Here is a 14,671-nt window from a genome sequence, read left to right on the forward strand (position 1 = left end):
CCTTCCTCCCCTCCGCCTCCCATTATCTGCACAGGGGCTGATTTATGCACAGCACCTCAGCAGACAGGACTGAATGAGCACTAATAGGATCAGATGGATGTCGAGCTGTCGAATACTGTAGGGCCTGATTCAATCAGAGTCTGCTTTCTCCCAGGCTCTTCCTTTCAGGATTTTAATAATGCCAGGCCTTGGCACCAGAAGATGAAGCCATCCGTGGTGGGAGCAGTGGATCTTATCGAGAGTGCTGCTGGGTGAGCCAGCTATCACTGCACAGCATCTTCCCCGGGGACAGCCAGCCTGGGAGGTGCAGAGCAAGGGACACAGTGGGGACCCTTCTCCCCTCCCTGACATGGCAGAGTGCTCACAAAGGTGCGTTTCAGCCTCAGCACACCGTTTGCCCCCCCTTTCTCTGGGCTCAGCAATGAATTTCCGCTCAGGCCACTTAGCAGCTCTTGTGTTGGAGTTTGCTCTGAGAGTTATTACTGCATGCTCTGGGATTTATTAGCACAGAGAGACGATGAGTGTCCACGTGTGCGGGATGCTGCTTGCAGCAGGGCTGTCATGCCACCTCACAGCAGCTCTGTTGAATCCAGGCACAGGCATTTGCCAGTTGTGCAGGACACAGAACCACACTGTGTCACATTGGGTGATCACTCTGTCCCACCAACACCGAGCTCACCCAGAAAGCTGAGCAGCTTCACCGTCACGCTCTTCCCTTCTGGAAGAGGGGCTGGCAGTTTCTTTCCTGCATGAAGAGAGATGAGATATTTGTAGCCTAAACAGATTTTTCCATTCTCTCCTTTTGGCAGAATCTCATGTTCTGTCTCCTAAATATAAAACATTAAATGTTCAGGGTATCCTTTATTTTTCTCCTGCTTTTAAGTTTGTAATTCAAGCCAGATTAGCATGGTTTCCTCTTCTGTTTTATAGCCCCATCCTGGCCCCAAGCGAGCTCTCCTAATGCTCTCAGATGTTCCTCTAATGGATTACCTAGGCTGGAACTGGATACCCTTTCCTAATGGATTGCTAATAGCCTGTTTCTGGTTTTACAGGCTCCTTCAGTTAACTCGCAACAGCAGCTATCTCTGTGCATGCCTGCAGGCTGCCCACGAGTGCAGCTGTGTGCACACTCGTGGATGCTATGGCATGCAGGTCCTTGGCCATGCACATGCTCCCCCACACAGCCGGGGATGTCTCAGGTGACTTCAGGGAGCCCGACACAGCTCACGCACCAGATCTACTCCTGCTCAGGGGTATCACCTGGATCAGGATCTCTCCATCGTTGTTTCTAGCGGAGATGGCATGCACTGAGCACTGGTGGGGTTGCTGCACAGGCGCAGGAATGTGGCAGTGCTCAGAAGTACTTGTAGCACTGGCAGCCAAGGGAGGAAGGGAGGATTTCCTCTGGTGAGTTGCCAGCAATTTGCAGATGCCGTTGTGAAGTCTAATTGAACGCATTGGCCGTGCTGACAACACGAAATGTTAACGAACCGTGCATCTTCAGATTTGCAGAAAAAGGTCATGAGATGTTTAAAGCTAATAATGCAGTGGGGTTTTCTCCTTCATCTTCTGTTTTGGAAGCATTAGAGACATGTTTGTAAGCATTTGCAAAGGCTGGAAACAGCTTTCTTAAGAACATCAAGGGGAGATCTTCATGCCATGCCGGGATGTTAAGTGGCCGTGAGCAGTGGTCTGTGCAAGGTCTGCTGTGTGGGTGGGTTTAAGGATATCTCCCCCAAGCAAACCAACATCTTCTACCTAATGTATGACTCTCACAGGCTAACGTAACGCACAAGAATGTCCTAATCCTACACATCACTGCCCATGATGGGCAAAGGGAGGGAAGGAGCTGGGAAGGCAATTAGCGTGACCGCCTGCTGCAGCCGCATCCCCTTTGGGGTGGCAGCAATGTCACTTTGTGACACCACACTTCTTTGTGCCTGTTTGCATCCCCATGCTGCTTTGCCTGCATTTCCCCTCCTCGCCAGGCAGCCTTGGCAGGGAGGTCACCCTGACCCAGCACCATTAAAGCTTCATGCCTGGTCGCTTTTACTGCGACACTTCTCTTCCTTCCCCTCCTGGCTGCAAAGTCAGTGATTAAAAAAGAGGGGAGGAAAAAAAATAATTAAAAAAATGGAATCAATAGGAGGTAGGAGAGAGTGAAATGTTGAGGCTGGAATAGCATCACTTTCAGCTCGGTGTGGGACAGGCAGAGCAGAGGTGCCACAGAGGTGGGAGTCCCATCTGCTATAGTCCCTCTGCATTGGCCCCAGTGGTAGGAGGAAGCTTTTGCATGGTAAATGCATCTGCAGCCGGAGCCTGGAGATTGGTGCTGAGTGCCCTGAGCATCCCAGCCCCATCCTCCTGTGGCTGCAAGCAAAGTGAGCTCTGACAGTTGTCACTTGGCAGGAGGGGAAGACGCATCCGGAGACAGAGTCCCATTATTAACGAGATTACAGCTGTGCTTTCAAAGATGCTCTTTATTTTAAGCCAGAAGGGAGACATTCAGCCTCATCTGGTATGAGACAAGCCAAGCTGCGGAGGAGCCCTGCAATAACTTGTCCTCCCCAGCCAATAGCTGGGGCTGAGCTGTGTGCTGCAGTCTTTTTTGGGGGGTGACTGCAGAGACAATGGCTCAGACCTCACTGGGCTGCTCCACTGCCTGGCTGGCAGGCAGGAAGCACAAGGGGAGGAGAGTCCTTCGCTTTTCCCAGCCTTTCAGTTATTGCTGAAGGAGAGAGAAAGTTTTGTCTGGGGTTAACCAAACTGATTCCCGCAGTGCCACAGGAGGAGTCATTTGGGGGCTCTTTTATTAGTAATGATTTCCAGACAAAAGGGGGAAAACAAAACCTTTCTTTGCCCCTGCTGACATCATTTCACAGGCAGCAGCAACTGCTTGCTGTGACCCAGCTCTCGGGGTTAACCCTGGTTTGGAGCAGGAGAAAACCCCTTCCAGGAGTCACAACAGAGAGCGGGAGGCACTGAGGAATGGAAAGTAGAGTTGCGAACACATTTTTCTGTGGGATGCAAAGAGACATCCACTCCTCCCTTCTCCACCGCCTTCCAGCACATCGCACCACCAAGCCCAGCTGCAGGGCAGGGAGGGCTGAGGTCCTCTCCTTTTGGAGACCATCCAGGCATCAGCTTTGCACTGCATTACCCTGTTCACCAGTAGTTGCTTCCTGGCTGCACAGAATGGAAATAGAGCTTAACTGGGAGCAGAACACACTGTGACCTTTTTACTGCCAGGGCACCTTGGCAGGACAGGCTACGGGAGCACAGGGGGAAATCACGACCTTAACCTCTGCTTCACTGTGTGGGTGCATACAGTGCCCTTTGAACTTGTGTTAGCCATGGGATGAGAGATGGGCACTGCTCGGTGTGTACACTGTCCCAGGGATGGAGATCTGCAGAATGCCAGCCCATGCTGCCCTAGGCAAGCTGTAGGCTGAATTACTGCTGAATTACTGGGGCTCAAGGGCTCTTTTTCATTTCTCTCTGGTGTTTTTTTGTTGTTGTTGTTTTGGTGGGTTTTTTTTCCAGTGCTAATAGCTCTGCATTGCACTGGCTGCTGATCCCTCATTAATCTGGGCAGCGCTTTACAGCCAGCCAGAGTGACTTTTGGCAGGTGCACAAAGGCAGGCTGCAAAATGCAGACCCCTCCAGCCAAAAAAAAAATTACCATGCACAGCCTTCCTCCAACTTTTGTCTCTGTGTGGCAGGGATGCGGATTAAGGAATTTCTCCCTCTCCCTTTGATGCTGTGTGCTCAACCATCCCTCCGTGTCCTCCCCAGTCTGTCCTCGCTGCCTCTCCCTTTCTGTGTCCAGTTGGAACCTGTGTGTTTTCCTGTCTGCTGCTGCTGCTGCTGCTGCATTTCTGTGCTGAGACACAGGCATCCGCTCATGGACTTTCTCATCAACCATGACAAAGCTGTTCCCACTCTGATATACCCCCTTCCAAAATGCCTTTTGGAAAACCCAAACTGCACTTCAGGACATCCTATGTAAGGGGGGAGATGGGTGCTGTACCCTACACCTTCCCTTTTTATTTGCTGTCTAAATAGCTTAGGACAGCATCCTCCGAGATCCCACAAGAAAGATGCTTCATCCTGGGTCTTGGGGAGCATTCCCATGCCCCCATAGTCCCATTTGCAAACATTCAGCTGCAGACCAGCTGCATCTGAGGGGCAGCAGGAAAAGCAGGTGCTGAGGCTATCCTTTCAAGTGCTGTATGTGCAGCACTGGGTGCTAGGAGTCTGTCTCTGCTGGGCACCCTGATTCAACTTTGGTTTGGGGCAGAGGAGCTCAAGCCCCTTTCCTGCAAGACTGTGCCCTGGGAAGGGAGCACCTAATTCTGGCCATAGGGATGAGAGGCAGCAGAGGGCTGGTTCTTTGCCTCTTCAGCAGGCTGGAAAATCAGTAAAGCCCAGCACAGAGCCATACTGGGGTCTGAAGTCTTGCCTATCTCTGCTCCGTGCAAGGCCTCTCCTTGAAGACATTTCCCCTGTGCAGGCAGCTGCAGTCACATCCCTTGCCACAGCAGGACAATGACATCCTGTGATCACCGCAGCTGTGGCCCCTTTCATTTCCCCAGTGTCACCCAGCAATGTCACGGCACAACTCCAGATGCCTTTCCTAACACCAAACAGCAGGGCAGTGGGGGGACAGGGAACAGGCACCGTGGCACACTCTGACCTCTGAGCCTGGCTGAGGCATTAGCAGTGTCTGTGCTGGAGCAGCCTTAGGGCTGTGTGCCCCAGAATGATGACCAGGCATTAAAGACAAATTCTGACTGAATGATCCCAAACGCTGCTCCAGCTTCCAGCACTAAAGCCTACACCCCGTAAACCTGGCACCCTGATCAGCTGCACTTGTGCCAGTGGGTCAGACCCTGGCTCAGTACTTCTGCTCTCCCCTGCAGAACTCATGCCCCATGTGTAGGGATAAGCAGGGCTCAGTATCCTTCTGTCCAGCCCAAAAAGTGCAGCACTGAGACAGACACACACCTTTCTCCCTGCTCCCCTGTGGATTTGGTAACAACTTTGCACCTCACGGGCGGCAGAAGGCCCTTTGCTCCAGATGTGCTGCAGATGTGGGGCTCCAAGCCACTGGGAGCAGCTGAGAGCACAAAGCCTGGCTTGCGGCAGGCTACAGGCAGCACTCAGAGAGGGAACAGGGGCAGAAAGGCTCTTGCCCACAGTGAGAAAGCAAAGCATCCTCTTCTCTAGTGGGGACCTTAGGAGTGGCTGTATAAAAGCTGAGGTGATATTTGCATAACAAAAGGATTAAATCTATGCTAGGATGTTGAACATGCTGTGCAGGTGAGATGGGAAAAGGGCTGATTATTTCTCAAAATGGGTTCCTGCCTTTCTGATATCCCTGCAAGGAGCAGGGTGATGGCTTTGACCACACCAGTCACTAGCCAGGCAGTGCTGCCAAGGCACACATCCCTGGCAGGGACATTGTCCCCATGCATGCCAAGCTGCAGTGTCAGGACATCCTTGCCACATCAGCACACTGACTGTGCTGCATCCCAATGCTGCAACCCTCTTGGCTGTTCAGTTCTTTTAAGTTTTTGGGATTCAAGCAAGAACCAGGTAGAACTTTTCATCTCTATCTTTCTCTTGCTGTTGAACCAAGTTCTTAATAAAATTCAGCTGTCAGTGTTACCCTGGGCAGTGGGATGCTGTGCTGGAGCCTTCTGCTCCTGGCAGCATCACCCACCTTGCTGCTGTTTCCTGGAGCCTCAGCTACCATCTGCTCCCACACCCCAGATGTGGACCGAGGCTGAGCTCTAGGGCTCACTGGGCACAAAAGATGCTCTCACAACTTCCCTGAATAATGTCATGGAATCACAGAATCCTTAGTGTTGGAAGGGACATTTAAAGGTCATCTATTCCAATCCTCTGCAATAAGCAGAGACCTACACAGCTAGATCAGGCTGCCCAGATCTTGATCCAGCCTTGCCCTGAAAGTCTCCAAGAATATGGCATCAACCACATCTCCAGGGAACTTGTTCCAATGCCACTCCACTCTCACTGTAAAAGACATTTTCTGTGTATCCAACCTAAATCTGCCCTCCTTGAGCTTGAAGCCGTTTTTCTTTCTTTCTGTAATCACAGACACTGTTGAAGAGTCAATCCTTTTCATTCCTGTAGCTCCCCTTCAGATATTGAAAAGCTGCTCTCAGGTCTCCCTCAGCCTTCTCTTCTCAGCCTGTCCTCATAGGAGAGCTATTCCATCCTTTGGATCATTTTTGTGGCCCTCCTCTGGGTGTGCTCCAACAGGTCTATGTCTCTTCTGCGCTGAGGACTCCACATATGGACACAGATGTCCCTGCCCCCAGAGCTGTGCAGAGCCACTGGGACCACAACGCTTGGCTTGAAGCCATCAGCAGGCTCAGAGGCCAAGCACCATGTCCCCCCTTTGCCTCCTGAGCAGATGGGCTGTGTCAGTCCCTCATCCCCCCTGGACATGTTTATTATCAACATGTGTTGCAAGGGAAGGTGGTTTGTGTCAGCTGGGCGAGTGGGGAGGAGAAGGCTGCACAAAGGGGTGTCCGTGATCTTGCAGGGTTTGTGTGGCCTCATGCTTCTCCATGCCAGACACAATTAGGATGGAAGGGAAATGAAACCAGTGGTATTAATGATGAACCTCAAGGAGGGGTGCAAAGTGATGCACAGTGCTCTCCTGCAGTGGTCCCTTTGGTGACCACAGGAGTCCGATGCAGCTTGGTGTTATTCCTGGCATGTTGTATCAGTGCTGAGCTTTCCTCTGCTGTCAGTACTGTGTGTTTGCTCACCAGTGGCCCTGCGGTGTGGATCTGTGCTGATAGATGTGTTCTATCAGGACATATCTCCAAGTGGATCAGATGTCCCCAGAAGGTCTGGACTAAGATTGCAGTTAAATCACTACATCAGCAGCCACATGGCCAGGAGGACAACAGAGGCCCAGGGAGTAGTGACAACAAGACAGAGGGCATTTTTTTTAGGAATGACAGTTGGACATGAGTTTATCCTTGTGCAGCTTCTCAGCAAAACAGCTGCAAGCCCAGCAGTGGGGTTGCTGGAGATGTGCTGGCAAGGGAACATCTTCTCAGTCCTGAAAGCATGTGCATGCATGGACTGTCAGTGCCACAGCTGCCCTGCTCCCCGCCTCCCAGCACGTCCGAGCAGAACTGCCCACACATTTACTAGTTTCTGGTGACCTCTAGAGGAAGCAACTCCACTCTGGCTCTGCAGATCTGGGGACTCGCTGCACCCTTGGCTTAGCTGGAGGTAGAGCATCTCCCTGTGGGTCCCTGTGCTGCACAGCAGTCATACCTCTGGCCCAAAGCATGCCAGAAAAATTTCCAGTCTGGTTTGGAGGATGCGTGGGGACATGTGGATATCAGGTTAACACTGCCTATTTCCATTTATGGACAGCCAACTTCAATCCCAGCCCTTTACCCCCTTGCTTTGCCTTTTAGATGATATTTTCTCCTATGGTGGTAAAAAAGGGATATAAACCAGTCTCTTTCTCACCCTTTAGCTGGGCTAAACACATTGATTATCACATACCTCCCACTGCTGGAGTTCCTCCTCTGGCTGCCTCCCATCCCCAGCACTCCCTTGCCTGATCCCCACCTGCCCGCAGGTAGAGCTGTCGGATGGGACGTCACACACCATCACAGATGCTTATGCTGGCAAGGAGTACATCATCCAGGTGGCCGCCAAAGACAATGACATCGGCACGTGGAGCGACTGGAGCGTGGCTGTGCATGCCACCCCCTGGACGGAGGAGCCCAAGCACCTCACCACGGAGATTCAGATCATAGGTGAGACCCTCACCCAGCACAAACCCCTTGCACTCAGGGGTCCTGGGTATGGAGACCCCAGTGCTGGGGGTGTGTGGCAGAGGAGGGCACAGCCCTTTACCATGTGCCTTCACGCGCCTGTGGCCCTGTTGCTTGGTTGGAATGGCCCAGGAGGTGCTGACTCAGCACACCTAGCTCTGGCATCTTCCTCACTGGGGTGCTCCAAGTGCCACAACAGGGCTCTGGATTTATTATTATTTGCTGGAGTGTTGCCCCCCACCATCTCCAGCTCTATCTCCCCTCCACACCTCCGACCCCACACAATCGCTCAGAGTGATGCCAATTAGAAATAAAAGCCACCAAGTTAACAAGCCTCTGTTTCTAGGAAAGAGCTGGGACCGTGTCCAAATGCACGTTATCAGCCCTTGGCTTCCCAGAAGGATGGCAGCGTGTCCTGCGCTGGTTCCCCTGACTGGCACCAGCTGTGGGGTAGCTGGGAAGCACTGGGGGACACTCATTGCCAGGCACTCTGGAACCCTCTGGGTCTACTGTTAGAGAACAGAAAGTCCCATAGACCACACTGTCTCCATTCTCATCATCTTGTCCATGCCACTTGGCCCTAGTGTAGCACGGTTGGGCAGTGTGGGGATGGGATGCTGCCCTATTCCTGTGGGAAACATCCTAGGGTGCCCCAGCTCCTCTCACCACCTGCTCTCCCCCCCTGCAGAGACGACGAGCACCAGCACTTCCTCTTTCATGCCGCCCCCCACCACCAAGATCTGCGACAAGGGGGCTGGAGTGGGCAGTGGGGCCGTGGCAGTGTGTTGGACAGCTGGACTGGTCTTGGCTGCCTATGGTGTCCTCTTTATTTAGTGAGTATGCCCCAAATGGGGGGCATGAGAGATGGGGTTGGGTGCTGGAAGGGCATGAAGAGCTCAGGGTCTCTAGCATGGTTGGGAAGGAGACGCTGACCAGCCTGTGGGCGACGGCTGTTGGGTAGGAGGCATTTGGGTTTGCTTGCAGTTCTTTGTCAATAAACCCAACATGGCTGCTTTTCCAAATTGGGTGTTCTGGTGAAGATAGCTGGAAATGGTTTTTCAGACACTTTCTGCAAAGCTTGCAAAGGAGTTGGGCTTAGATGCTCATGTTCAGCAGAGATGGGGCATAAAGGATGTGCCACTCACCAGGAGGCATCAGAAAGTGCACCAAACAGCCTCTCACATACTGAAGGAGAATGCTGAAAGGTGCATACAGTGAGAGTGGGGTTGGTGTCTTCTCACTGGTGACAGGTGACAGGATGAGGGGAAATGGACTCAAGTTGTGCCAGGGGAGGTTTAGGTTGGATATCAGGAAAAACTTCTTTACAGAAACGGTTGTTAAGCACTGGACTAGGCTCCCCAGGGAGGTGGTTGGGTCACCATCCATGGATGTGTTGAAAAACCACTTGGATGTGGTGCTCAGGGACATGAGTTAGCAGAGAGCTGTTAGGTTTATGGCGGTATGATTAGGTTGTGGTTAGACTTGATGATCTTGAGGGTCTTTTCCAACCGGAGCAATTCTGTGATTCTGTGTGACCCAATGTAGTTCTCATGGTCCTTTCCTTCTGGGTGCATCACCCTCATGTGTGATATTAGAGGTAGCAATGGGAGAGGTGGTGTCATGCAGACAGTGGTGAGAGAGCAGGGTCATTTGGGAGGGGGAGGTGGAATTGATGGCTTTGTGTGCTCGGGTTCTGAGGAGGTGTGCATTTCTTCCTGGGGAAAAAGCCATATTCAGCTCAGCATATCCCCAGAGCTATGTCAGTAGCTAGACACTCCTGCTAGCTGGCAGGAGGATGAGTGACCCTTCTCTTCCTCATCACAGATCCCCATCTGTCGCAGCGCAGCGGAGACAACCTCCCACAGCCACCGCCACCGCCACCACCACACTCCCTCCGCACCCTGCCCGTTTTGAGTCTCTTTATCTCTTCGATTTTGCACACGTTGAGGACGTATCACGCTTCTCGCCATCGCTGCGGAGGAGGACAGAGCCACCATCCCCCCTCCAGGGGGACCTGCCCCAAAAAACCTCGCCGATAGCCCAGAGCGAGGACACGCACTTGTGCCCATGTCACCCGCTTCCGTCCCCACTCTCAGCAAGGCGCAACGAGCCCGGGCATCATGCCGCAGCCCCGGATCCTGCGGGCCAGCCCCACCATCGCTCATACAGCTAACCCGCCACGCCAAAGACGTGCCACCGCCGCCACCAAGCCACCGGGACGCGGGTGACAGATGGCGCGCTCGGAAGAGGGGACGGGAAACGGGGATGGGGATGGAGGGATGCTCTCAACCTGCGGCCAAAGGGGGCACCCCGAGGACCGGACTCACTCCCCCCTGAGCTCTTGACGGCGTGGAAAAGCTGGAGGGGTGCAGGATGAGGGCTCGGTCCCCTCTGAGGGGATGGTGGAGGGATGAACTGGTGGCTTTCAGGAGTGCAATGGGGATTCGGGAGCTGGCTCGGTTTTCATGGGGATAAAAGGGGATCAAAACAGCGACAAAAGCCTAGGCTCCCCCCAGCAGCCCCTTGCAGAGCATCGCGGAGCCTGCCCCTCCAGCCAGCGCCCAGCAGCACCCAGAGGAGCCTTCACCACCCCGTCCCCACGCCCCCACACTCTTTCAACCACGTTGGATACAGGGAATGAATCGCCTCCATCAACATCTTTGTCTTAGTCTTCAGCAAAATAAGAATAGCTTTGCCGTCCCCTTAGAGCTGGAGCCCCGCAGACCTGTCCCCAACTGTCCCTGGCTGTCCCAATCCCACTCTGCTCTCCTCCCCAGGCCCTGTTTTGTAAAGACAGCTCCTCTTGTCCCTACCCGAACCCGAGCGCAGTATTTAATACCGTACGTCCTAGTATTCCAACTGTTGACATGCTGTATTTGAATTTTTTATAGATGTATATATATTAAAAAAAAAAAAAAAAAAAGAAACAAAAAAAATAATGGAGGGAAGAAGAAAATAAAGCCCACACAGACACACGCACACACACATACATGCGCGCCAGGAGAGACAGTCTTCATTAAATGATCATTTCATGACCACTGGCAGCTCTGGGCGTTATTTCCCCTCTGGACGGGTGGGTTTGGCTGTGTGCACAAAACCTGGCCTTCAGAGCACCTCAAGAAGGTGTAAGGATGGTGGTGGGGTGCCCACCCCTGAAAACCCATGGATGGCTGTCAGCACCCCATGTGGCATCCACGCTGTAGTGGAGAAGTAACCGGTTGCTACTTGCACCCATTCATGGGTAGTGTGTCCCCAAGCTCTGGCTGCATTCTGGTATCTCCTAGGGAGGTGGGAGGACAGAGCTGTGGGCATCTCTAGAGGCAGGAGATGACACAGTCCCAATTAATGCACTTTCCTTGTCTGATTAATAATTTGACATCAGAAAAATGGCACTGGCCCAGATGCTTTGAATTAAATTTCCATGTGACAGTGCTGACAGGGACCGTGTGTGGGGACAAGCTCCATTGATAGCTTGGACTGAGGAGCAGGATGCAGTGCAATGGGATCCACTTCTCCATTTCCCCAGCATGGTGTCCCAGTTTCCTGCCAGCGCAGTGGCTGCTGGGCACACGTGTTCATATGCATATGGAACACAGGCAGCCTGTACTGGTCCCAGATCGGGGAACACCAGCAATCCCTTCACCCTCTTGTTTGTCCAGATCTGCTGGGGAGGGATGGGAAGGAAGCAAGCACACAGGAGCAGCCTGTGTGCTACCCTCATCTGGCCTTGCCTTTGCCTGATGCTGGGTCTCATGCCTTTCAAAAAGGAATGGATGGATGGATGGATGGATGGATGGATGGATGGATGGATGGATGGATGGATGGATGGATGGAGTTAACATGACCGCAACCCAGGGTTTTCACAGCCTTGAAGGCAGCACCAAGTGAGCCACCGGATTCCACCAGGTTCTCACTGTGGTTTTTGCTGTGCTGAGGCTTTACCAGAGGAGAGCTGAGCCCCATGCAGCCCTGCCTCCTGCTCAGACAGTACTGCCCTGTGTGCTGGCCTGGTTCACTGGTTAATGTCCCATTACCAGACAACATGCCTCCATCATTTATTAATGTTTCATTTGTGTTAAAAACATCTGGTAATTAATTATGCACTAATTATGGATTCACAGCATTAAAAGCCAGGGTAATCAACCATAGCAGATGGCTCTCGGGGCAGGGGGAAGAAGCATCTGTTGGCAGAGAAGAAAATGTCAGGCCCAGCCTTTGCCTGGGGGAAGTATCCCAGACAGACTGCTTTCATCTCTACCAGGCTCTCCCATGCTAAGGCTGACTAGGAACCAGTCACAGGCACACAGGTTCAGGCCTTTAAACAGAGAGGAAACCTGCTCCTCTCCAGCCATTTTAGAAACCAAAGGAGCGGTGTTCCTGTACACAGGGCTGATGGAGAGCGGTGGCTTTTGCGCCCAGTCCCAGGCACCCTCCATCACCTGGAGTCCCGCTGCTGGCTGCAGGAAGTTGTTTGTCAGCCCCTCCATCGTGCCTGTTGCATCAAGCAGCAGTCCATAAAGCAAGGGGTGTTGTAAAAGCCCACTCACAGGGTGCCCCAGCGATATTGCCTACAGATGTGCAGAGATGTTTCTAACTTGGGAAGGTCCCCAGGGAGCATCCCTGCCAAGCAGAAAATCCATCCACTTAGCAGTATAAATCCATACAGGAAGAAAGAGGGAATTGCTGTGCTCAGAGAGCCCTGTGCATCGTATAATGTGAAATTTAATACATTATCCAGGCAGAATGGGTCCCCACATCTTCCCAGCACATATGTGGCAGTAAATCCCACCTTAGGTGTTGCTTTCGGCTGTGGCTGATGTGAGAGCAGCTTTTCACTGCACTCCCCAGGCAGGCAGGCTCAGGAGCTATTTCCTGGCTGCGAGGCCATGTAAGAAGCAGAGCACTGCCTCACTGAAGGGATGGGCTTAGCAGCCAACATATGGCTTCAGTGGGGTACCACGCTTTGGTGGATGGAGGAGGAGCAGTAGGCATGGTGGTTTGTGTTCAGGCTCTGGCAGAGCATCAGTCCCAGATGAGAATGATGATGTAGAGGGGTAAAAAGCAGAAAGCACAGCTTCTTAGACAGACCTGGACATGCATGCGTCCTGTCAAACTGGCTGGAATGCAGGGTGGGATCTGCCAAGCCAGGTGGCACAGGAGAGCTGCTGCTCTCTGGGGCAGGCATCGACCTGGTCTCCAAAGGGCAAACATCACAGCAAGAGGTGGGGAGATAAGCATGAGCAGCAGCAGAAGCTGGAGGAGAGGTGGTGCTTGTAGTGAGAGAGTGAAGAACAACACCTACAAGGGGCGAGAATGCAAACTGATTCAAAGTGATTTTGAGGAGGGGTGGTCCCCAACATGCAACAGTCCCAAGTCCAGAAATGTGCAAGATCCCACTCAAAACCATGGGGTATATGTTTAAAAACTGCCTGCTGCTCCTGTGCCAACATAGTGCTGGATGCCCTTGGCAGGTTGCGGCCTTCCTTCCAGGACTCACAGTGGGTCAGGAACAAGGCTCTGCTGCCAGAAGAGGGTTCTGTTCACTACTGGTGATGCAGGAATGAGTTTGGGTTGTTTAGCTACCACTGAAGCAGATGGAAATGCAGTTAGTAGCCGTGGGGGTAAAGAGATCCTACCTGGGCACCCTCACAATGATGCAAGGCAAAGATTTGTAGCAGCAGGAGGTGACAATCACAGCAAGTTGCCAGTGACAGCCTTGGAATGTCTGTCTTCGTTGGCTTCAGATCGAGACTTCAGGACTTAATACTTCTCCAAAAGAGGATATCTGTTGTCTAAAGAGCCTCAAAGGACACTCCTCTTCCTCATCTCCATCCTGAATAGAGCAGGATCTGTCCTGGCACTGTGTTCCTGGTCCCCCTGACAGTTCTCCACTTCCATGCCCTCTTTTCCCCTGCAGACCAGTCCTGACACATCCTCATCCCAAAAGGCAGGACAAATGGGCAGCACCCACCTCCTGCTGCCCCACATCATCTCCCTATTTACTTTCAGTCTGTCCCAGTGCCCTGATCAGGGTGACCTCCAGGATACATCTGCACACTCCAAAGCCTTCCCACATGAGAACACAGCAGCCGGACCCAGCTTGCATAGCTCAGCTGCAGCATGCAGACCAGACCACACCAGCATCTCCTAATAAGCAATTGACTCTTTTTCTCCCCTCCCTTTCAAGAAAAAGCCAGGCATTAATTTGGCTTCTGCCACTCTGTTTATCTAATAGCATCTCTGATTGATTGTCTTATTTATAACCCAGATCCGGTGTCTGGGCTGCTTGCAGAGACAGGGATGATTGATGGGAAGAAGACAGCCGGGAGAAGACATAATGGAGCTATGTGGCTGAGCAGCAGAGCAGTGGCTTAGGCATGAAATGCAAGCATCTCCCAAAAGTCTGTGCTCCTTTTCTCCTGCACATGGTTCTCAGGGAAGATGCTAGGTGCTGGAAGAGAATACTGTGGCCAGGGATGGTGCTCAGGTCTCCTCCAGCAGCGTGGACAAGAATGGGCCAAGGGAACACAGTCATCAGCAACTTGTGCTGCTCATTGGATTCTTGGGCCAACCTGAACACATTCCAGGCCTCTGTCCCACCACCAAGAGCAGCTGTCCCCTCTGCAGGATCAGCACATGGCTGACAACTTCAGGTCACCAAGATGATGTTCAGCTTTGATCCGAGCCAGAGCAAAACCCTCATCTTGTTATAAAGTTCAGTTTAGGAAAAAAAAAGAAAAAGAAAAAACAACAACCACCATATTGGTTCAGTCAAAATATTTCACGGTTGTTTAACAGTTTTTATTTTATCTTTGATTGTAACAGATAATCTAATA

General features: G+C 52.3%; 1 protein-coding gene across 2 annotated transcripts in view; it reads left to right on the forward strand.

The window, feature by feature from the left end:
* Positions 1 to 10,839, forward strand: part of CNTFR (ciliary neurotrophic factor receptor) — a 169,299-nt gene extending 158,460 nt beyond the window's left edge. The window contains exons 8-10 of one of the 2 annotated variants that reach the window (XM_085213734.1): positions 7,637 to 7,817; positions 8,524 to 8,668; positions 9,660 to 10,839. In XM_085213734.1, the coding sequence (XP_085069860.1) occupies positions 7,637 to 7,817; positions 8,524 to 8,668; position 9,660 (327 nt within the window). In that variant the 3' untranslated portion in view covers positions 9,661 to 10,839. Of the gene's footprint in view, positions 1 to 7,636; positions 7,818 to 8,523; positions 8,670 to 9,659 lie in introns of those variants that run through there. The other variant, XM_085213733.1, reaches the window with a different exon arrangement.
* Positions 10,840 to 14,671: the final 3,832 nt, after the last annotated feature.

The sequence above is a fragment of the Meleagris gallopavo genome, chromosome Z (assembly GCF_905368555.1).
Source record: "Meleagris gallopavo chromosome Z, MGAL_WU_HG_1.1, whole genome shotgun sequence".
NCBI lineage: Eukaryota > Metazoa > Chordata > Aves > Galliformes > Phasianidae > Meleagris > Meleagris gallopavo.